General features: G+C 55.6%; 1 protein-coding gene across 5 annotated transcripts in view; it reads left to right on the top strand.

Annotated features, from left to right (window-relative positions):
- STS (steroid sulfatase) overlaps window positions 1–23,868 on the top strand; it is a 158,785-nt gene that overhangs the window by 45,214 nt on the left and 89,703 nt on the right. For 4 of the 5 annotated variants that reach the window (XM_059679046.1, XM_059679048.1, XM_059679045.1 and 1 more), the window contains exons 7-10: window positions 4,274–4,411; window positions 4,502–4,661; window positions 6,792–6,913; window positions 19,367–21,911. In XM_059679046.1, the coding sequence (XP_059535029.1) occupies window positions 4,274–4,411; window positions 4,502–4,661; window positions 6,792–6,913; window positions 19,367–19,728 (782 nt within the window). In that variant the 3' untranslated portion in view covers window positions 19,729–21,911. Of the gene's footprint in view, window positions 1–4,273; window positions 4,412–4,501; window positions 4,662–6,791; window positions 6,914–19,366; window positions 21,912–23,868 lie in introns of those variants that run through there. The other variant, XM_059679047.1, reaches the window with a different exon arrangement.

The raw sequence follows: 23,868 nt of genomic DNA, 5'->3' as shown, positions 1-23,868 counted from the left end.
TAACCTTCCCAGAGTCCTGGAGGTAGCGTTGGACGGTGGGACTGACATCCACAAGAGAAGAGGGGCTGATAAACTAGGTTCTATCTTTATGTCCCTGTTGCCATCACGCCTTTGTCCTGAAGCACCGATTGCTTCTTTTTAAAAAAAATATATTTTAATTGATTTCAGAGAGGAAGGGAAAAGGAGAGAGATAGAAACATCCATGATGAGAGAGAATCATGGACCGGCCGCCTCCTGCACGCCCCCTACTGGGGATCGAACCCGCAACCCAGGCATGTGCCCATGACCGGGAATCGAACCCTGACCTCCTGGTTTGTCAGTTGACGTTTAACCACTGAGCCACGCCGGCCGGGCTCAGCTGCACTGATTTTAAATGCCTTATTCTTGCGGATTAACCCCGATCTTCAGTAATTTATTTACGTTTCCTCCCTGAGCCTGTTCTTGATTTTATATGTTTCTCTCAGGCGTACACATCTGTAAACTGTAACCTCACCCAGGGTCTCAGAAAATTCCATAGCCGGGCAGCAGCGATAAAGGAAACATGCACTGAGGATGTTTTTCTTTCTCTCCATTTTTTTTTTTGTTTTGTTTTTTTATGTGACTTTCCGGTAATTCTGTGTTTGGGACCAAATAGTACATTTTCCGGAGAAAGATGTTGGTTGTTTTTTTTTTTTGCAACCTGAGCCTGGAAGAGTGAACAGTACCCACCCAGGAAGAGAGAGAAAGGGTTGGGCGAGGGCCCGGGGCAGGGTCGAGGCAGGCCAGGGGATGTAGACTGCGGGCCGTAATATTAATAATTTGGAAATTCATCGTGTGGACTCTGCGTGGTGGTTCTCTAACTTTTAATTTAGCTTGTAAATCCTGCGCCCTCTGGGTTTCGCACACTGTGTGGTAATGTGACCATTTTTCGCAAAGCCCTGCCCGCATGGGCCTGGGACAGACATGATTTTCCCTCGAATTTTACAAGGAAAATTCACGGTAAAAGGAAGAGCTTTTGACGCTGTTTTATGAGTGGTTCCCATAAAGACGGCAACATCGTGAATTATCAAGGGATCCGTGGCCCCATTCATTCACCCAGGATGACTGAGAGAAGACGTGGTTGCATTTCAATGACAGGAATAGTAGCCACAATCCCCTAGGAGCAGCCGCCACCACCATAATCATTACATAGCAAGGGACTAACAATAGCTCAACCATGAAAGCCTTCCGTCTGTCCTGGCCGCTTATTGAAACACTAGAGACCTGGTGCACGAATTCGTGCACAGTTGGGGTCCCTTGGCCTGACCTGCGATGGGGGCCTATTGGGGCCTGCTGATCAGGGCGGGGGAGGAACCACGGCTGACCGGGGGGCGAGGGGGTCCGTGGGAGGTTGGCTGTGGGAGCGCACTGACCACCAGGGGGCAGCTTCTGCGTTGAGCATCTGCCCCCTGGTGGTCAGTGCCCGTCATAGCGACCGGTCAACCAGTTGCTTAGGTTTTCATATATATAGATTTGTACGTGGATGATTATTTGACTATGCTATGAGATATGTTTTTTTTAATATCTTTTATTGATTTTTTGAGGAGGAGGAGGAGAGAGAGAGAGAGAGAATCATGGATCGGCTGCCTCCTGCACGCCCCCTACTGGGGATTAAGCCCGCAACCCGGGCATGTGCCCTGACCGGGAATCGAACCCTGACCTCCTGGTGCGTGGGATGATGCTCCACCAACTGAGCCGCACCCGCTGGGGCTGCCAGGAGATATTTTTTTATGTCCGTCTCTATAAAAATGGGAAAGCAAAGTTTGAGAGGTTAAGTAACCATGCAGTAGCCAGTTAAACATTTCACGGCATTGGAAGGAAGGGTGTATTAGAATTTGGGAGACTGGGTTAAAAAGGTATCCTGTAGAATACAAGGCTAATATGCCCCTTGTCCCCTCGACCGGGAGTTCGACCAGGGGGCAGGGCAGACCGACCAATGGTCTGCGGCCCCTCCCCCCATCTGGCCCTGCCCCTGATCACCCCCCCCCACCCCCGATCAGGGGTGGGACTGGCTTGCCAACCGCCTGCAGCCCCTCCCTCTGGCCGGCTCTTCCCAATGTGCCCTGATTGTGGTGGGCTGGCTGGACCCCACCTGTGCACAAATTCATGCACCGGGCCTCTAGTGTTCCCATAATATTCTGCTGGCCTGGCAGGTGTGGCTCAGTGACTGAGCGTCAACGTATGCACCTGGAGGTCATGGTTGGATTCCCAGCCGGGCTGAGCTGGGCCGGGCTTTTAGAATACTGCTTGGATGTCTGAGGACGACAACCCAGGTATATGCCCTTGACCGGAATCGAACCCGGGACCCTTTGGTCCGCAGGCCGGCGCTCTAACCACTGAGCCACACCAGCCGGGGCTCTCGCTGGGATTTAATCTTCCCCTACGACCCCCGTCCCCAGCGAGGAGGCAGGGTGCCCCACCCCCACGTGTTCCCCAGGCAGGGTCACCCCAGGGTGGCCGGGACGCTCTCGTCTGTTGGATGAGCCGACTGGTGGTGTTCGTCTGCCACTCAGTGACAAATTGCTCTCCAGACGGCGTATTTCCCGCCGCGTCTGTGTCACTCGGGGAACAAGATGAGAGGTTTTGAAAGGAAAACACTCCCTTCCTCAGCGGCCCCGCAGCACGCACGCCCGTAATGCAGAGCCATCAGCCGCTATGAATCGGTGCCCTTCTCCCCGGGGAACCTTCCTGAGAGACAATATTTGCGGACGCGGGCCGGGCCGCGTGTTGTCCCGAAAGCCGAGGATAATTTGGGGGCGTGCGTTCCCGGGGGGCGTTGGGTGCACAGGGTGTGGGGGAGAAAAACGTTAGCCCTGCACACCGGGCGGGGAGGGTAGGTGTACAGTGGTCAGTACGTGAAGTAGCTTATTCTCGTTTCATTATTTTTTAACTAGAGGCCCGGTGCACGAATTCGTGCACCAGTGGGGTCCCTCGGCCTGGCCCGCGGGATGGGGCCGAAACCGGCTCTCTGACATCCCCCGAGGGGTCCCGGATGGCGAGAGGGCGCTGGCCAGGCCGAGGGAACCCACGGGTGCACGATCGGGGCCGGGGAGGGACACGGGAGGTTGGGCCGGACCCCAGCAGCAAGCTCACCTACCAGTTGGAGCATCTGCCCCCTGGTGGTCAGTGCACGTCATAGCGACTGGTCAACCCATTGACTGTCTGCTCCCCTGGTGGTCAGTGCATGTCATAGCGACTGGTCAACCGGTCGACTGTGTGCCCCCTGGTGGTCAGTGCATGTCATAGCGACTGGTCAACCCATTGACTGTCTGCCCCCCTGGTGGTCAGTGCATGTCATAGCGACTGGTTGACCACTCGACTGTGTGCCCCCTGGTGGTCAGGGCACGTCATAGCGAGCACTTGAGCAGCCTTAGCCTATCATTAGCATATTACGCTGTGATTGGTTGAACGGCCGACTGGTCGCCTGGACACTTAGCATATTAGGCTTTTATTATATGGGATCGCTGTACTATTTTCCATTGGGACAGCTGTAAGCGTATCTTTGGGTCAATCTTGGGAAAAATTAAGTGGTTAATGGGCTCTGGGCTTGACTCACAAGACTCTGGCTGAAGACCTAAACAGAATGGGACTCAGAGTATGTTGGGGAGTGTCTTTCGGGGGAAGAGAAAAATAAAAGGAAATCGGAAACCTGACCATTTCTCCACAAATTAAACCAAATACTTCACCGTTTTTGTCCGATGGTCTCTACTAGATTCTGTCACGTTAATCCCAGCCAAGTCGTGTGGGACGCTTTGGATGGAAATGACAAAGTTAGTGCCCGGCCGGCCGGTGTGGCTCAGTGGTTGAGCGACAACCGGTGAACCAGGAGGTCAGGGTTCGATTCCCGGTCAAGGGCACATGCCCGGGTTGCCGTTTCCATCCCCAGTAGGGGGTGTGCAGGAGGTAGCCGATCCGTGATTCTCTCTCATCATGGATGTTTCTCTCTCTCTCTCCCTTCTTCTCCGAAATCAATAAGAAAGAAAAAGTATAGCTATATTTCTGCTAGAGACCCAGTGCATGAAATTCGTGCACAGGTCGGGTTCCGAGCAGCTGCCGGCCGCCGGTGGGGCCTCCCCTCCCCAGCTTCTGGCTCGGGCCTTCCTTTGTTCCATGCTGCCCCCTGGTGGTCAGCGCACGTCATAGCGAGCGATGGAACTCCCGGTCGGTCAAACTCCCAAGGGGACAGGTTGCCTGTCAGGCTTTTATATGGATAGGTGTCTAGTTTCACACTCGATATCTGTGGTCTCCCCTTCAGGGCAGCTCCTGAATGTCCTCGAGGAACTGCAGCTGACCAACAACACCCTCGTCTACTTCACCTCCGACCAGGGCGCCCACGTGGAGGAGGTCACCCCCAAGGGAGAGCATCACGGGGGAAGCAACGGGATCTTTAAAGGTGAGCGTGGGAGCGGCCGTGGCCCCCGGCTCCCCCGCCCGGCGGGCCAACCTCAGGAGCCTCACCGGCGGCCTCCCGTTGGCGTTTCAGGCGGCAAAGGCAACAACTGGGAAGGAGGCATCCGCGTGCCGGGCCTGCTGCGGTGGCCGGGGGTGATCCCGGCCGGGGTGGAGATCGCCGAGCCCACCAGCAACATGGACGTCTTCCCCACCGTGGCCAAGCTGGCCGGGGCCCCGCTGCCCGAGGACAGGTACGTGACTCGAGCCCCGTGGTGTGGCGTCGCGCCCACGTCCCGGGCGGGGGCGGGTGGGCTCCGGCTCCCGGCGTGTTGCGTGTGAACTCCAGCGGGATGCGTTCTCCGCCTCCGGTTCTGTCACCCGACAGCCGGGGAGTCCGGGCGGGGCCGCCTGTCAGTAATTAAGCCAATTCAGCAGAGACGGGGTGAATCCTATAAGAGGGTTTGTTCCAATCCTGCCGGCGGCATGGGAGAGGAGCAGGTCACCCACAGACGTCTGCTCTGCACCCCCCAGAAGCCAGCTGCCTATATGGGTAGAAGGACAAGGGTTCCGTGGGGTAGTAGGCGTTACAGACCCGGGGAAGTGGGCACGGGATACTCATTACAGGCCATGCGGGCTGGGGGTGGCGGGTTTGCAGACTGTGGGTGCCTCTGGGGCCAGCTTACAGGCAGTAGGGGCTGGGGTTGCAATGATCAGGGTGCCTCCGGGACTCGATTGTCTCAGCCTCGAGGTTGTCGATCGTCCCGTGATGACAGGCAGGAAAGCTGGCAGCGGTTACTCATCAGAAGCCTTCTCTGACGCCAGAAACTTCACTCCCGATTTTGTCTCCTCGTGGGCCCTCGGTCTTACCCTTGGAATAAATCTCAGTAGGCACCCTTCAGTAACTCCCACAGGGTAAGTCCCTGAGTTGCACGCGGCTCTGGTGGCTTCCAGTCATTAAAATCACCTGGGCCCTTTGCTGTCATTTTGTTTTGTGAATCCTCACCTGAGGATATTTTCCCATTGATTTTGGGTTTTTTTGGTTTTTTTTTTAAGAGAGAGAGTGGAAAGGAGGGCGAGAGACAGAGAGAGAGAGAAACGTCGATGTGAAAAAGACACACGGATTGGTTGCCTCCCGTATGCACCCCGACGAAGGCCCTGACCAGGGCCAGGGAACCTGTAACCAGGGTACGCATGCTTTTGACAGGAATCGAACCCGGGACCCTTCTGTCTGCTGGCCGACGCTCTATCCACTGAGCGGAACGGCAAGGGTGGAACCTGCTCTTGAAACAGATGGTCCTTCTTACAGATCTTAAGAGGCTTGTTGACGTATAAAATGTTACTATTGTGAGAGAGAGAGAGAGAGAGGATGGGGGAGGGGGAGAGAGAGAGAAAGAGAGAGAGAGAGGAGATAAGAAAACAGAAATCTATTCCCAAGTCCCTTGTGGGGAGAAAATGATGGACCACTATTGTATTTAAGGCCTGTGATTTTCTTTTTTAAAAGAATAGTAGCAATTTTTATTGTTTTTTAAATATTTCTATTGGTTTCAGAGTGGAAAGGAGAGAGGGAGAGAGAGATAGAAACATCAATAAGGAGAGAGAATCATGGATCGGCTGCCTCCTGCACGCCCCCTACTGGGGATCAAGCCCGCGACCCGGGCGTGTGCCCTGACCGGGAATCGAACCGTGACCTCCTGGTTCCTAAGTCGACACTCAACCACTGAGCCAGGCCGGCCGGGCAGGGCTGCTATGTCTTTATCTTATTGTTGTGAAATAAGAGCCTCCACTCATGATGCTGTTGAGAGAATTAAAAAAAAAATGCTGACGTCCCTGCATTGCATATGGTACCCAACAGGGTCCGGGAGGGTATTTACCGCCGATGACTTCATTACGACGGTGCTGCTCTCTCACGCTCTCCGTTGTCGGGAGGATGGGGGGCGGGGGCAGGGGCGCGGCGGGGAGAGCGGTTCATTCTCAGGAGGAGACGGCCAAGGCAGAGGCAATCAGGCTGGCAGGGGAGGGCAGTTAGGGGCGGTCAGGCCGGCAGGGGAGGGCAGTTAGGGGCGATCAGGCCGGCAGGGGAGAGCAGTTAGGGGCGATCAGGCCGGCAGGGGAGAGCAGTTAGGGGCGATCAGGCCGGCAGGGAAGAGCAGTTAGGGGCGATCAGGCCAGCAGTGGAGAGCAGTTAGGGGCGATCAGGCCGGCAGGGGAGGGCGGTTAGGGGCGATCAGGCCGGCAGGGGAGGGCGGTTAGGGGCGATCAGGCCGGCAGAGGAGGGCGGTTAGGGGCGGCAGAGTGGTTAGGGCAGGCAGGCAGGTGAGCGGTTAGCAGCTAGCTGTCCTGGTTCGCCTCACACCCTCACGGCCACCTGGTTGACCCCACAGGATCATCGACGGGCGCGACCTGATGCCCCTCTTGCGAGGCGAAACCCAACGCTCCGAGCACGAGTTCCTCTTCCACTACTGCAACTTCTACCTGAACGCCGTGCGCTGGCACCCGCCCAACAGTGAGTCGCAGCTCCCCAGGTGTCCGTGGCTCCCAGGGTGCTCTGCTCTGCAGCGGTCGGTCGCTGGATGGCTCGCGTGCGGGGCGCTTGGCTTGGCGTGGAACCCTGGCTCCTCTCTGCTCTTACTCCTTCTGGTCCCAGGGTTGTCCCCGGGGGAGGTCGTTGACCTAGGCCAGTGGTCGGCAAACCGTGGCTCGCGAGCCACACGCGGCTCTTTGGCCCCTTGAGTGTGGCTCTTCCACAAAATACCACGTGCGGGCGCCCCCGTACGTGCGAAGTTGACTTAAAACTGTAAGTAAAGTTTATGAAGTTAATTTTAGGGAACATTGTGGAGTGAAAGAAGATGTAGAGTCGAGGATGGAGAAAGGTATGTTGAGATGGTGTGGACATATAGAGAGGATGAACGAAAGGAGACGGACAAAACAAGTACACAAGACAAGTGTGGATGGGAGAGATGGAAGGCATCGACCTCAGCGAACATACCTCCATCAGACTGAGGACGTTTTTGGCAAAGGCCAGCTTAGGAGCCCCCTAATTAAGTTAATCACAATGTACCTACCTATATAGTTTCAGTTTAAAAAATTTGGCTCTCAAAAGAAATTTCAATTGTTGCGCTGTTGATATTTGGCTTTGTTGGCTAATGAGTTTGCCGACCACTGGCCTAGGCGTTCGCCCACGTCTACGCCAATGGTGGCTCTTCCATCAGCCGCTGCGTTGGGATGCTGGCGCTGCTTCCTCTCCTGGGTCTCAGAGGGGGCGGGTCATGGCTCCTCCGTCTGTACCTCCTCGCGGATCGTGTGGGTTTTGCCCTGAACTCCGACCTTGAGCACCAAGTTCCGAGGCGTGGATGTTGTGGTGTTTGTCCTCCTGCGTGTTCCTCAGGTTGTGCCGTCGCGTTTGGGTTTTCAGACACCCGTCTGAGAGTCGTGTCCTTCCTTACCAGCCGGAAGGTACGAGTGGAACCAGGTGGTAGGTCTCAGGTGGCTTTTGTGTGTGTTTTTTTCGTACCGTTCAACGTAGAGCCGCGGTGATGTCCATGTGACTGAGATGCCTCAGCATCTGGAAACCCAGCAGCTGTGAATGCGACCGGGGCGTGTTCTAGAGGCCGGTGTGTGGAGGTTGGACTTTGAGGTCACGCTTCAGAGGTCGACTCAACCTCCCGTTTTCTCTGTTGTGTTTGGGGGTTCGGCTCCTGGAGGCTCCCCTCTCCCAGGACATCTGCTCACCTCCCAAGCGATGGCTCCTTCTCAGACTCAGAGCGAGACTTGTACTGGCTTTCAATGCACCCCTGCCCCATCCCTACTCATCTGGTTTGTTGGGCAAAGATTCATTGAAAGGGCTCACCCTTCATTATGTTGAAAGTGGAAAATGGCAACCATTCTGTTATCCCACAGAAATCACACCGGCTTAACCCTACAAAATACTTAGTTTTTTATTTTCTTAAAGGATTTAAAAAAGAAAAAATATAAATATAAATATATATATATATATATATATATATATATATATATATATATATATATATATATATATGTGATTTTAGAAAGGAAGGGAGAAGGAGAGAGAGAGATAGAAGCATCTGTACTAATAAAAGGGTAATATGCTAATTAGACCAGACGTCTTTCGGACATCCTTCCGGACAAAGCCACGGTGGCGGGGCTGAGGCAGAGGTGGTTAGGGGCGATCAGGCCGGCAGGGGAGAGCAGTTAGGGCGATCAGGCCGGCAGGGGAGAGTGGTTAGGGGCGATCAGGCCGGCAGGGGAGAGCAGTTAGGGCGATCAGGCTGGCAGGGGAGGGCAGTTAGGGGCGATCAGGCCGGCAGGGGAGGGCAGTTAGGGGCGATCAGGCCTGCAGGGGAGGGCAGTTAGGGGCGATCAGGCCAGCAGGGGAGAGCAGTTAGGAGCTAGCTGTCCCAGATTGCAAGAGATCGGGCCTACACTGGCAGTTGGACATCCCCTGAAGGGTCCCAGATTGGAGAGGATGCAGGCCGGCTTGAGGGACCTCCCCCAACCCCTGCACAAATTTCGTGCACCGGGCCTCTAGTCAATGAGAGAATCATGGACCGGCTGCCTCCTGCACGCCCTGTCCTGGGGATGGAGCCCGCAACCCGGGCATGTGCCCTGACGGGGAATTGAACTGTGACCTCCTGGTTCCTAGGTCAATGCTCAGCCCCTGAGCCACGCCGGCCGGGCCTGTGTCTTATTTTAGAGGAACGGGAACATTTGGGGCCGAGCCATCTACTGAGGGAAGGCTGTCCTTGCATGGCACCCAGTTCTGTGAGAAATGTAGAGAACTAACTTTCCGTGCCGCTCTGGCGTTTCAAGAAGCTGGAAGGAACATACGTGGTCAGGGGCTGGAGAGACAGCTGATGCGGGGGAGGAACGAGGAAACAGACAGGAAGAGGGGAAAAATAGGACCGAGTGTGACAAACAAGACCCAGATTCTGATCGGCAGCTGCTCCCGAGATAAGATCTGCTCCTTGGACAGGGATTTGGGCAATTTCTGAGAATCTCCTGCCTCAAACCAGCGACCAAAGAGGAGGAATCACGGTACGTCTGCCCTGGCCAGTGTGGCTCAGTGGATAGAGCAGCGATGGCGAACCTTTTGAGCTCGGCGTGTCAGCATTTTGAAAAACCCTAACTTAACTCTGGTGCTGTGTCACCTATAGAAATTTTTTGATCTTTGCCACCGTAGTAAAACAAAGATTTATATTTTTGACGTTTATTTTATATATTTAAATGCCATTGAACACAGAAAAATCAACCCAAAAAATGAGTTCGCGTGCCACCTCTGACACGCGTGTCATAGGTTCTCCATCCCTGGGCTAGAGCGTCGGCCTGTGGACCGAAGGGTCCCGGGTTCGATTCCTGGTCAAGGGCACGTGCCTCGATTGCAGGCTCGATCCCCGGCCCTGGTAGGAGCACACGTGGGAGGCAACCAATGGATGTGTCTCTCTCACATCGATGCTTCTCTCTCTCTCTCTCTCTCTCTCTCTCTCTCTCTCTCTCTCTCTGTCTCTCCCCCTCCCTCCCACTCTCTCTCTAAACATCAATGCAAAAGTATCGTTGGTGAGGATTCACGAAGTCACAGTGGCTCAAGGCTGGAGTGGCTAAAGGGTCGCAGCCACCCATGATGTTCTGAATCGCCTCTCATTTAGTTGTCGGGGTGTCTCTGACTCTCAGGGGCTATGGCTGCTGTCCTGGCGTCCCCATGGCTCTGGTTAGTGATGGAGCTTCGCCCGCATTTATGCTTCCACCGGCGCTCACTGGCGGCTTCTCTGTGGCATCCCCCGTGCCCGGGTGCGTGGGCACGTGTTGGTGAGCCACACGGACGGTCTTCTTAGCTTCTGAAGAGGGCACTGGAAGTCCGACCTGCACACCTACCGGGGGCAGCAGCGGGTACGAGAGCTGCTGGGTTTGCAGGCGGCTCACGCCGTCGCCCGCGTTGTGCCGGAGCCGTGGGAGGAGCTGAGCGGGCGGAGGTGCGTACGGAAAGGGCGAGTCTTGTTTGCAGGGCGGCGTTACCTGCCTGCTAGAGGACACAGAAGACGCGTGGTCGTTGGGCGAGGCGGCTGGCGTCATCTCAGGTCCGCTTTGGGAGGAGATGGTCAGTTATCGCCGGACTGCATGCCGGAACGCTTTCCAAAATTCTTAGGGGTGAGAGAGATACCGCGTGAGCTCAAAATCCTTCCCTAGAGCCCGGCCAGTGTGGCTCAGTGGTTGCACGTCGACCTATGAAGGAGGGGGTCACGGTTGGATTCCCGCTCAGGGCACATGCCCGGTTGCGGGCTCGATCCCCAGTAGGAGGCGTGCAGGAGGCAGTTAGGGGCGATCAGGCCGGCAGGGGAGGGCAGGGGGCGATCAGGCCAGCAGAGGAGAGCAGTTAGGGGGCGATCAGGCCAGCAGGGGAGAGCAGTTAGGGGCGATCAGGCTGGCAGGGGAGAGCAGTTAGGGGCGATCAGGCCGGCAGGGGAGGGCAGTTAGGGGTGATCAGGCCGGCAGGGGAGGGCAGTTAGGGGGCGATCAGGCCGGCAGGGGAGGGCGGTTAGGGGAGATCAGGCTGGCAGGGGAGGGCAGTTAGGGGCGATCAGGCCGGCAGGGGAGGGCGGTTAGGGGCGATCAGGCCGGCAGGGGAGAGCAGTTAGGGGCGACCAGGCCGGCAGGGGAGGACAGTTAGGGGCGATCAGGCCGGCAGGCGAGCGGTTGGGAGCCAGTGGTCCCGGACTGCGAGAGGGATGTCAACATGATTTTACAGATAAAGTTTACCTGGGAAGGTAGGTAGATTCTTGGGACCAGAAGCGGTTGCAGGATTTTAAGCAGGTGAATATTGCCAGGAGATGCATGCTCACGTTCACGTGCGAACCCACAAACCATCTGGTCGGACAGAACTCCCGCGGGATGCGACCGTTCTGATGCTGAACTCACAGGGCCTCCGAAATCCGGCCTCTTTTCCAATTCAAATCGGTTGGAAACTGTTTTTCTTGTTATTTAAAAAAAAAAAAAAAATCACCAGAAAAAGCACTATGTACCTCACAGAATTTATTGTACAAAATGGTTATTCAGCCCTGGCCGGTGTGGCTCAGTGGATAGACCGTCGGCCTGCGGACTGAAGGGCCCCGGGTTCGATTCCTGGTCAAGGGCACATGCCTGGGTTGCGGGCTCGGTCCCCAGTAGGGGCCGTGCAGGAGACAGCCGATCCGTGATTCTCTCTCATCACGGATGTTTCTCTCTCTCTTCCTCTCCCTTCCTCTCTGAAATCAATAGAAATATATATTTTTAAACCCTTTAAAAAAATGAAATACTTTCTCAGGTCCAGCTGGTTTGATTTCTGTGTGTACATCCACGCAGCCCTCCGGCATCCCCAATAAATCTCTCTCGTCAAGTTGAGCAGCCGAACCCAGGTGTCCAGGGGCGTGTACCTGTGAGGGACCCAGAGGAGCCGATCCGTCCAAGCCATTCACACCGAGTTCCCGGATTCTCTGAGCGCCCTCCGTGCGGGGCGCAGATTGCAGGGCAGACGGAAACCCGTGTTTTTCATTCCTTTTTTTTTTTTTTTTTTTTTTTTTATAAAAGCGTTCAGCTCTCAAGGGGGAAAAAACACACACACACACACACACAAAAACCAGGACAGTTTATCCTTGTCCCTGACAGAGCGCTGCGTTTGCTGCTGAAAATAAACCACATGAAAACCCACGTAAGGGGGTGTTTTTTTTATTTATTTTGTTGTGTTTCCTTTTTATTTATTTTGTTTTTAATCCTCCCCTGAGGATATGTTTGCAGAGAGGAAGGGAGAGGGAGAGAGAGAGAGAGGGGGAGAGAGAGAGAGAGAGAGACATTGATTGGTTGCCCCGTGCACCCACCCAGACCCAGGATCAAACCCAGCCATGTACCCGACCTAGACTCGAACCCCCAACCTTTTGCTGTACGACCGGCAACCTGCCAACCCACTGAGCCACCCGGCTAGGATATGATGTTGGTTCTCCGTCTTCCCTTCTAAAGGGTGTCCCAAAATTCACGCAAGAAGTGATTTTGATAGAAAACACAGGTTTGTAATTAAAAATTGTAATTTTTTTATTGATTCATAAAGGACACAGTCTAGGGTTTATGGATGGAATAGCACATCGGGTCCATGGCCTTCACGGCTCTGCTGGCACAGACACAAAGCCGCGGTCTTCATGGGTCTTCCCGGTCCCTGCTCCTGGGCCATCGTGGGTACGTGGTGATGCTGATCGAATCGAAGGGATTGACATCAGAGGGCAACAGATATTAGAATCTGATTCAATCAACCGAGTCAAATTGGGCTTTTATTGGTTGTTGTTGTTGTGAATGCTCACGCAACATTCAAATCTTGCGTGAATTTTGGGACACCCTTCTACCACCCCCTGGCCCCAGCGGACCCCGGCTGCTCAGGGCCCGCTAGACACACAAAGCCATCCGCGAGCTGTGTTTCTGTGGTTGTTGGGACTTTTCTTAATCTTTATTGTGCAGAGTATTATAGGTGTCTCCCCCCATTTCCTCCCCCTTATCCCCCTCCATCCGGTTCCCACCCCGTCCCAGGCCTTCACCCCCCTCCTGTCTGTGTCCACAGCTAAGACCTTGGGCGGATCGCTCCCCCTCACCCCCACCCCATCCCTCTGAGATGCGTCAGCCTGTCCCATGTTCCCGTGACTCAGGTTCTATTTTATTCAGCTGTTTATCTTGTTCATAAGATTTCTTGTTTTTTTTAATTTTTTTTATTTTGGTGTTTAGATTCAATTGTTGATGGATGATGTGTGGATTGCCGTTTTATGGTTCATACTAGAGGCCCGGTGCACGAATTCATGCACGGGGGGGGGGTCCCTTGGCCTGGCCTGCGGGATGGGGCTGAAACTGGCTCTCCGACACCCGCCAAGGGGTCCCGGATTGCGAGAGGGCGCAGGCCAGGCCGAGGAACCCCACCGTTGCATGATAGGGGCCGGGCAGGGAGCGTGGGAGGGCTCCAGGGTGCGTCCAGCCCGTCTCCCTCTGTCCCGATCAGCCGGACCCCGGCAGCAAGCTAACCTACCAGTCGGAGCGTCTGCCCCCTGGTGGTCAGTGCACGTCATAGCGAGCGGTTGAGCGGCCTTTGCATATCATTAGCATATTACGCTTTGATTGGTTGAACGGCCAGCCGGCCAACCGGACCCTTAGCATATTGGGCTTTTATTATATAGGGTTTTCTTTTTCTGTATGAAACAATATTAAATTATTTACTCCAAGGGTCAAGGAAAGGCCTCAAATGTAAACACAGGCTAGCAAAACGTTAGTTCTTAGGATCGAGAGGATGTTTTTGTGTGTTTTTCTTAATCTTTACTGTTGAAAGTATTCCCTGTGTCCCCCATATTCCCCCATGGACCTCTCCCCCCCCAGCCCCTCCCCGCCACCCCAGGCCTTCACCCCCCTATTGTCTGTGTCCACGGCTGATGCGTAGATGCATATGAATGCATTGGTTGGTCTGTTTTTCAAGCTAACAGTCTTCCAGTCTAGGGAGAAATATACGGGCTGAGGCGAGTTACCGCGATAATTTTGGGAGACGGGACTAAGTCTATCTATTAGCGATGTAAGGTGCTCCCTGTTGTGTCATGTGACTGGGATGCACTGTTTTTCTTTGCAATAAGGCCTTTGAGGGTGTGGGTCCCGGGTTCCTGGTAGATCACAGAGCAGGGGTCTGCAGCAAGGACACGTACCTTGGGGACCGGTGAGACGTAAGACGCGGCCCCACTGCTCTTGACGGAGACGGTCCCCAGGGGCCCAGAGACCCAGCACAGAGAAGGAACAGTCTGCCTTTTTATTTTTTTTAAATACATTTTATATTTTAAAAAAATAATAAAAATAAATACATTTTATTGATTTTTTACAGAGAGGAAGGGAGAGGGAGAGAGAGTTAGAAGCATTGATGAGAGAGAAACATCGATCAGCTGCCTCCTGCACACCCCCCACTGGGGATGTGCCCGCAACCAAGGTACATGCCCTTGGCCGGATTCGAACCCGGACCCCTCAGTCCGCAGGCTGACGCTCTATCCACTGAGCCAAACCGGTCAGGGCACAATCTGCCTTTAAAAAATACCCATTCATTCATTCATTCATTCATTATTAATCTTTATTGTTGCAAGTATTACTTATGTCCCCTTTTTCCCCCCATTGACCCCCCTCGAGCCCGTCTCCAGCCCCCACCCCAGGCCCTCACCCCCTGTTGTCTGTGTGCATGGGTGATGCATCTACGCACACAAGGTGTTTGGTGGCAATCTGCCTCCTTTCACAGAGGTTTTTAAAAATCCAGACTAGAGCCCTGGCCATTGTAGCTCAATGGATAGAGCGTCAACCTGCAGCTCTCTCTCTCCCTCTTCCTTTCTCTCTAAAATCAATTAAAAAAAATTAAATGAAGTTAAATTTAAAATAATCCAAACTAGAAGACGATAAAGGCAAACTCCTGTATCTAGTCCCAGGCGTTGCTTCGGAAACCGTGATTTCCATTCCACGCGGGTCCGACGTGGCGAGCGCCCGCCCCTCCCAGGCGCGGGGGCCCGAGACTCCCACTGGCCCGGCCGTCAATCTCCCCCCCAAGTCACGTCCGGGCAGCACGGCCCTAAGTCGGTAATAGCGGCTTCCGTGCGCGCGGCTGTCACAGGCAAGTGGGAAATGCGGGCCCTGAGACTGGATTTGTTCCGGGTGCCTGCACTCTCTCGCGTTTGAAGCGATGGGGCTGGGCTCGCATGCCAAGCACGGAGCGCCCTGGAGGTGTGCGGTGTGTGAGCGAGAGCTCAAGGGCGGCCCGGCCCGCGCGTCCTCCTGTTACCGCCGTGGCCTGGCTGACCCGGTCCGACCCCGGCCCAGGATGCATCTGAGTGTCTGCAGGGTCGCAGGAAAGGGGGAGAGAGAGGAGCTGATGAGAATCCTAATGCTACCTGCTTCCTTCTTGTAAAACACATATCGTTATTGACTTCACAGAGGAAGGGAGAGGGAGATAGCCATAGAAACATCCGTGAGGAGAGGGAATCACTGACCGGCTGCCTCCTGCACACCCCACGCTGGGGATGGAGCCCGCACCCCGGGCACGTGCCCTTGACTGGAAATCGAACCCGGGACCCTTTAGTCTGAGGGGTGATGCTCTCTCCACTGAGCCAAACCAGCCAGGGCATTTAAAATTTTTTTTATATATATATTTATTGATTTCAGAGAGGAAGAGAGAGGGAGGGAGAGAGAGAGAAACATCCATGATGAGAGAGAATCACGGATCGGCTGCCTCCTGCACGCCCCACACGGGATGGAGCCCGCAACTCGGGCCTGTGCCCTGACCGGGAATCGAACCTGTGACCTCCTGGTTCATGGGTCGAGGCTCAACCACGGAGCCACGCCGGCCGGGCTGCCCAGTCCTCTGAAACTCTGCCGCAGACTGGCACCGTGCCTGGGGATTGTGCCTGCAGCCGGGAGTGTCCACGAGGCCACCCCACTTCTTCCGTGTGCGGCACGTGTGCTGAGCGCATGTAAAGTGACTCAGACGTTACGTCCCGCCTCCCCCAGCTTCCACCGGCGACACAGACCGCAGGCATCCATCATGTGTTCATCTGTGAAATACTCGTGTTGCGTGCACTGCCTTTCCCAGATCTTCCCCCCAAAATATAAGACCCACAAAGAGGCGAGGTTCCCGGGCATAAGCGTGGGTGAGGTCAGAGGCTGTGGGGGACAGCGCATGCTCCTGTGACAATCACTTGTAGCTGAGTCTATAGATTCATTTCGTAGTTGGGTCAGTCGGTGGGTCGCTAAATATCTATCATTGTACGTGTCACCATTGCAGGAGACACACGGACCATCAGAGTGAATTAGGTGTGTGATGTTGCCAGGGGGCGAAATGCTACAATCTTAAGTAAAAACGAGTGGCCCGGTGCACGGAATCCGTGCACATCAAAAGGGAATTCATTACAGGAAATATTTCAATATGGCCGTCTGTCCTTTCTCTATAATAGCAGTGTCAGAGGTGAAAGGAAATTAGTCAAATGCATATAAAAATCCCCCTCCCGTCAGAGTGTGGGGCACGCCGCAGGACCCAGAGTCAAGTCCCTGCCCACCACGTGCGCCTCAAAATCGCACAAGACCCAGACCCGGCCGGCCCCACTCCCTTTAAGCCCTGATGGGCGGGGGGCACAGCCTGAGGTCCCCCAGCCCAGCCAGACTCCACGCAGCCTCAGGTCCCTGCTCATTGGTCGTTAAGCGTCACGGCGTGACGACCATTTGCATATTAGCCTTTTAATATTGTGATCAGTAAGGGACCCGGCTGGTGTGGCTCAGTGGTTGTGTGTCGGCTTGTGAGCCAGGAGGTCAGGGTTCGATTCCCCGTCAGGGCACGTGCCCGGGTTGTGGGCTCGGTCCCCAGTGGGGGGCATGCAGGAGGCAGCCGATCCATGATTCTCTCTCCTCATGGATGTTTCTCTCTCCCTCTCCCTTCTTGGCTGAAACCAATTTTTAAAAAAAATATATTTTATTGATTTTTCCACAGAGGAAGGGATCTTCCTCATTTCATTCATTTATTTATTTATTTATAAAATATTTTGTTGATTTTTTTACAGAGAGGAAGGGAGAGGGATAGAGAGTTAGAAACATCGATGGGAGAGAAACATCGATCGGCTGCCTCCTGCACGCCCCCTACTGGGGATGTGCCCGCAACCAAGGTACGTGCCCTTGACCGGAATCGAACCCGGGACCCATCCGTCCGCAGGCCGACGCTCTACCCACTGAGCCACACCGGTCGGGGCTGAAACCGATTTTTTAAAAAATCAGTAAAGAGAACCTGGGCTCGGACATCAGCTTCAGTCCTGAGGGGCCGTCGGCCCACATTCTTCTCTGTGGTGGTGGTGGTGGTTTTCATGGATTTTTTGTGTGTTTATCTGCTACGGTTTCCGACCCAGAAGCGCTTGCGAGAACTCGTGTCTGTCAGGGGCTGTGGGAGGCGCAGTCCGCTCCCCAGAGAGTCAGCACGCAGTGGGGGGCACAGGAAATTAACCCCTTCACCGTCGCGGCATCTCCGTCTACCACGTCCGTGTGTGGGGATCGTTGGCACCCAGAGCTCCCATGGGCAGCGCAGTGGGACCGCCCTGCTCTGGGCTCCGTTCGCGCCCCCGACTGGGGGTGTGCGGGGCCTTCGTGAAGCTGAGACAGCCACAGTCTCCCAGCAGCGGCTCTCAACCTGTCGCACTCGAACGGCCCTTTCGCAGGGGTCGCCTACGACCACCCTGCATATCAGATATTTACATGACGATTCGTCGCGGTAGCAGCATGACAGTGATGACGTAGCCACGAAAATAATTTTCTGGTTGGGTCACCACGTGAGGAACTGTGTTTAAAGGGCCAGAAGGGTGAGAACCACTGTGTTAGGGTGTCTCCTTCACCCCAAAGATCACCTCTGTTCGCTACACTCCTGCATGCGTGGATCGGATACGTTGGGGCGTCCTCAAGGCTGGGAAGATGCTAAGTGAGGTGCTGCGTGTCAGAGATTGTTCTCGATGGCTGTGTGTGCGTGTGTGTGGTTGCACATGGGCCTCCTTGTACATATGCACACATGCATGTAAACATGTGTGCATCTGTGTACACATGTGCATTTCTGTGCATGCAAACGTGCGTGCAGCTGTGTATGTGTGTGTTTATCTTGTGCGTGTGTTCACATGCGCATGTACAAGCTATGTGCACACATGTGTGCACACCTGTGTATTCAACTGTACGCACACACATGTGCATGTGTGTGCATGTGTATGTTTGCATGTGCATGTGCAAGCATATGCACCTGCATATTCAACTGCGTGCTTGCATGTACATATGTATGTACACATGCATTCATGTGCTGTGTGTACACCCGTGCGGGTGTGTGCACATGTGCACATGTGTGTGCACATTCACATGTGCATGTATGAGCTATGTGTACACGCGTGTGCATATTCACGTGTGCATGCATGAGCTATGCGTACACATGTATGCACCTGTGCATTCAACTGTGTTTGCATGCATGTGCATGTGTGTGTGCATGTGTGTCTGCAGTGGTCTATGCCAGCTGGGAGCCTCGCTGTTCCTCCCGTGTCATTTCAGCCGAAACCCAGGCTGTGTGTTTAAAACCCTGGAGGGCAGGAGGGGGCGGAACCGGGAGCTTTTAATCCGTTCGTCACCCGTCTCTGTGAACGTGCCGTGTGCCCGCTGGACACGCCCCGGCTGGTACGTGTATGGGGCTGGAGTGGCAGTGTCGTTCTGCCCTGGCCGGTGTTGCTCAGTGGATAGCGCATCGGCCCGTGGACTGAAGGGTCCCGGGTTCGATTCCAGTCAAGGGCACACACCTCGGTTGCAGGTTCCTCCCCGGCCTGGGCCCTGGTCGGGGCTCGTGTGGGAGGCAACCCGTCGATCTCTCTCTCTCTCTCTCTCTCTCTCTCCTCCCCCCCCCTTCCGGCTCCCTTCCTCCCACTCTCTCTAGCAATAGAAAAAATATCCTCAAGGGAGGATTAGGCAAAAGTAAGTACATACACAAATAAATATTTTAAATCGTAGAAAACAACACAAGTTGTCAACTTAGAAAAAAAAGACAGGTTTCAGTTTTCTTTTTAAGAAAATATATTTTTTTTACTGATTTTAGAAAGCAGTAGGGAGAGGGAGGGAGAGAGAGAGAAACATCCATGATGAGAGAGAATCATGGATCGGCCGCCTCCTGCAGGCCCCCCACTGGGGATCGAGGGTACAGCCCGGACATGTGCCCTTGACCGGGACTCGAACCCGTGACCTCGGGCCGGTTCTCTCTTTCTCAGCCGGGCTGCTTCCTCTTTTCGCCACACGCTTCGCCCGCGCCCGAACGCCGGGCGCTCCCTGCCTGCGCTCAGGGCCGCGGGGTTCCGTGCGCGCCCTGCCCGGTGCAGACCCTCCTGGCCCTTCCCCGTGACCCCACCCTCCGCCCTTGTCCCCCCAGGCTCCTCCGTCTGGAAGGCCTTTCTCTTCACGCCCAACTTCGCGCCCGAGGGCGCCAACGGCTGCTTCCCCACCCACGTGTGCTTCTGCCACGGCCACTTCGTCACCCGCCACCACCCGCCGCTGCTCTTCGACCTGTCCCGCGACCCCAGGGAGCGGCGCCCCCTGACGCCCGGTGCCGAGCCCCGCTTCTGGGAGATCCTGGAGGCCATGCAGGAGGCGGCGGCGCGCCACGCCCGCACCGTGGTCCCCGTCCCCAACCAGCTGTCCGTGGGGCGCATCCTCTGGAAGCCGTGGCTGCAGATGTGCTGCTCCTCGTCCCCCGGCCTGTCCTGCCGGTGTCCGCGGGGGGAGCAGGACTGAGGACGCAGCCCGCGGCCGTGCGGGGGGAGCCCCGGAGGCACCCTGCCCGCACCCCTCACTGGGGCACGCGGACCGGGTGCCCGCTGTAGCCGACCCCCCAAACGCACCATCGAGGGCCCCCGGGTGATGCCGCCGGGGGGACGTCACGGCTGCCCGTGCATCCCAGGACGTGTGTCAGCCGTGCGCCTCCCGTGAGCCACGTCGGGGCGCTCACGTACTCGCACGAGGGGGGACCAGCAGCGTGTCCCCCTGCCGTGTGCACACGGACGCCGGGAGGGTGCAGAGGGGGACCCATCCACCCGCAGAGGGTGTGTGTGAGCCGCGGCCCCGGCGTCACGTCTCCCACAGCCTGATCGGGCGCCGGGGCCGGGAGAACGCCGTTCGAAAGGCGTCCAGCCAGCCTCGGGCCACGCGACCCGGCCGCGAAGGAAGGCCCGTCCGAGAGTGGCCGCCGGTCCGTGGCCGTGCCCCGAGGGGGAGGCGGCGATGATCAGTATTATCGAGTGCACGGGACGCAGGCTTCAGCACGCGTGGGTTCGTGGCGCACGAGAAGGAGGAGGCGTGTAAGGCATGGAGCCCGGTGGCGATCCCAGCGTCACGGACATCGCCACGCACCCTACACACCTCCTACTGGGAAATACTGGGCGTGCACCGCCCACGGCAGCGTCGGGGTCACCGCCGACGCGATCGCACGGCGACGCCTGAGAATCCGTCTTCAAGGTGACCGTGTCCGTCCACGTTCCCCATCCTCGCCGGCCGTGGACGTTGGGACACGTGATGTGGAACCGTGGGCCGGAGGGCCACGTAACGTGAAGCATGTAGTCACATGATGCGAACATACGTGACATTGACGTGAGGGAAGAGCTGTTCGATCTGTGCGCCCGCCGTTGGGAGAAAATGAAGGATACGTGTTCCGTTCGTCGTTAGCGCTCAGAGAGCGTCGCCTCAGAACCGCGTGGCTCACCAGCACGCCCCGGGTCCCCCAGAACTCAGCTCTGTTGGTCACGGCCTCGCGCCATCTGCAGGTTTTTGCTCGGCACATCCCACAGGAAAATGGAATTATTGGGCTCAAGAGGGACCTCAGCTTGCTTTCTTTTCTAAAGAAAAAATGACCGAATGTATTGGGGGGACGTTGGGCGGTGAAGCTGTGTAGGTTTCGGGGGGAGAATTGATTGATAATCCGCCACCTGTGTCGTGTGTCGCGTGTTCGCCACCCAACCACGTCTCCCTCCGTCTCCAATGACTCCCCCTTTGCCCTGTCCTACCTCCCCCACCCCCTTCCCTCTGATAATCACTGTATTGTTGTCTGTGTCTGTGAGTGTGTTTTTGTTGATTTCCTAGGAGAGAGAGAGAGAGAGAGAGAGAGAGAGAGAGAAGCATCCATGATGAGAGAGAATCTCGGACCGGCCGCCTCCGGCACGCCCCCCACTGGGGATCGAGCCGCAACCCGGGCCTGTGCCCTGACCTGGAATCGAACGCTGACCTCCTGGTTCCATCGTAGGTTGACGTTCAGCCCCGGAGCCACGCCGGGCGGGCTGTTCTTACCCCTTTTATTCCTAGCATTTCAACGGTGACATACACACAGGCGTTCACTCGTCGACGCGGCCAGTACGACGGCGTGAAGACCAAAGCCGGGGCGATGGAGGAGCCGGCGGGAAGCGGACCAGGGACCCCCTGAAGGCCGGGTCCAGGGAGGAGGGGGGAGCAGCAACGGGGCCCGCGTCTCGCCGGCGTCGGAAGAGGGTTCGGTGTCACAGGCGGGCATCCCGGTGAGGGTCCGCCCAGCCCTGTTGTCGCGGTAACTCGCTGGGCGCTGAGATAGAGTCCCCCTGGGCCACGCAGGACGCCGGGGTCCGTGCTCTCCTCTCTCCGCGCAACTCGGTTCAGCACGCGTGTGGCGTGTGCGCCGCACGCAAGTTCCAGCTCAAGGGATGCCCCCGGGGTCCCTAGGGCAGGCGTGTCGCACGCACGGGCGCACACGGGCCAGATACACACGGTTGACGTGGACATGGCCGCAAAGAAACCCAAAGCTCCCGTTTTCACAGAAACGTAGGTTTGTTGGCGAAGGAGACGTGCTGAATGCAAAGGGCTGAAATAAAATAATAGAACATTTTAATAAAAATTAATGTTTTTTTCTTGAACATTCACTTACCAGACACCGAACACAGGCATATATGAATATACGTAATGCAGATAAACCCATTTTTCTTGTTCTCCGAAAGCGCGGTATTTCCTCTTGCGCACACCTAGCAAGTCGGCCCGAGACGAAGGACGCGGCCACCGGCTGCTAGAACGTTCGCTGCCAGCATCAGTGGGGAGAGATGGCGCGCCTGCGCCTACAGCGCGTGAGGGACATGAATGCAACACGATGACAGTCATCGGTCATCAGCGAACGTCGTAGTTCGTGATTAATAATATCGTACAACAGGATAGTGTAGAAATTAAGGGGCGAAATTTTTATCAACACATTTCCTTTTTTTTAAATATATTTTATTGATTTTTTACTGAGAGGAAGGGACAGGGATAGAGAGTTAGAAACATGGATCAGCTGCCTCCTGCACACTCCCCACTGGGCATGTGCCCGCAACCAAGGTACATGCCCTTGACAGGAATCGAACCCGGGACCCTTGAGTCTGCAGGCCGACGCTCTATCCACTGAGCCAAACTGGTCAGGGCTTATCAACACGTTTCTTACAGGCCGTCCTATCGGCTGGGCTGCAGAAATATCCGTTGTGGGCCGCATGTGGCCCGCGGGCCGCGAGTTTGACACGCCTGGCCTAGGGCAGGGGTGGGCAACCTTTGTGTGAGTGCGTGCCAAAACCGGCAAGATCTCTGACTCCAAACTCTTCTGCGTGCTAACCCTAATTTCTTGAGAACGTGTCACGCCTACTTGATATCTCTTAAGGTGTCTGTCTGTGAAGAACCTTGAAGAAATGATAAAATTCGTTCAAGCGACAAAAGCACAGTCTATGATGATGAAAGATACATTTATTTTTTTTATTTCATTTTTTTAATATATTTTATTGATTCTTTACAGAGAGGAAGGGAGAGAGATAGACGGTTAGAAACATCGATGAGAGAAACATCGATCAGCTGCCTCCTGCACGCCCCCTACTGGGTATGTGCCCGCAACCCGGGTACATGCCCTTGACCGGAATCGAACCCGGGACCCTTCAGTCCGCAGGCCGACGCTCTGCCCGCTGAGCCACACCGGTTTCGGCCATTTATTTTTTAACGTCTACATGTACACTGATAGTCGGACGGAGAACTTCATAACTCCGTGTGATAGTATCAGTGGGACTTTTGCTGCTGCGTCGCTGATGACGGAGATTTGACATCAGGTTTCTGTTCCGTGACCTTCAGGGATATGCACGCGCTGCTGCTTTCATCCGTCAGGCTACTCCCGTGACGAGACTTAACAGAATTCATCCCTGAAAGCAAAGATTCACAAGCGTAAACAGAAGATTATAAGAAAGGGTTTCGCGTGCCAGCGAAAGTTACTGGCGCGCCGTGTTTGGCACGCATGCCAGGGGTTGCCCGCCCCTGGCCTAGGGCTTAGGGGACCGGGTCAGGCGTGCGGAGATGGGGAAGACGTCACTAGCCCCTGACCCCCACGGGGCGCAGAGGGCCGGGCGAGGCCACGTTATCCGTCACACACTGGGTGCGGCCTTTTCCCGGGCTCCCCAGCGTGTCTCTCTGGTTGTTTCCCCATCTCCCCTCCCACTTGGCAGCCTCCCGCACGCATCCCAACGGGGGCGCGGGGTTCGAACCCACAACCCACGTATGCGTCTCTATCGGGAAATCGAACCTGCAGTCCCTCGGTGTGTGGGCTGACGCTCCAACCACCATATCTGTTGCTTTTAGGTTCCACGTGTAAGAGAAAGGTAAGACACTTATCTTCACCTGCAGGCCTTATTATCTATGCTAATGAAAGGGCAATATGCTAATTAGACTGGATAGACCAGACGTCTTCCGGACAAAGCCACGGTGGCGGAGCCAAGGCAGAGGCAGTTAGGGGCGATCAGGCCAGCAGGTAGAGGGGTTAGGGGCGATCAGGCCGGCAGGGGAGAGAGGTTAGGGGCGATCAGGCCGGTAGGGGAGAGCGGGTTAGGGGCGATCAGGCCGGCAGGTAGAGGGGTT

Source organism: Myotis daubentonii, chromosome X (assembly GCF_963259705.1).
Source record: "Myotis daubentonii chromosome X, mMyoDau2.1, whole genome shotgun sequence".
NCBI classification, from domain to species: domain Eukaryota; kingdom Metazoa; phylum Chordata; class Mammalia; order Chiroptera; family Vespertilionidae; genus Myotis; species Myotis daubentonii.
The sequence above is the reverse complement of the archived record's forward strand: the minus strand, read 5'-3'. Positions and strand labels throughout refer to the sequence as shown.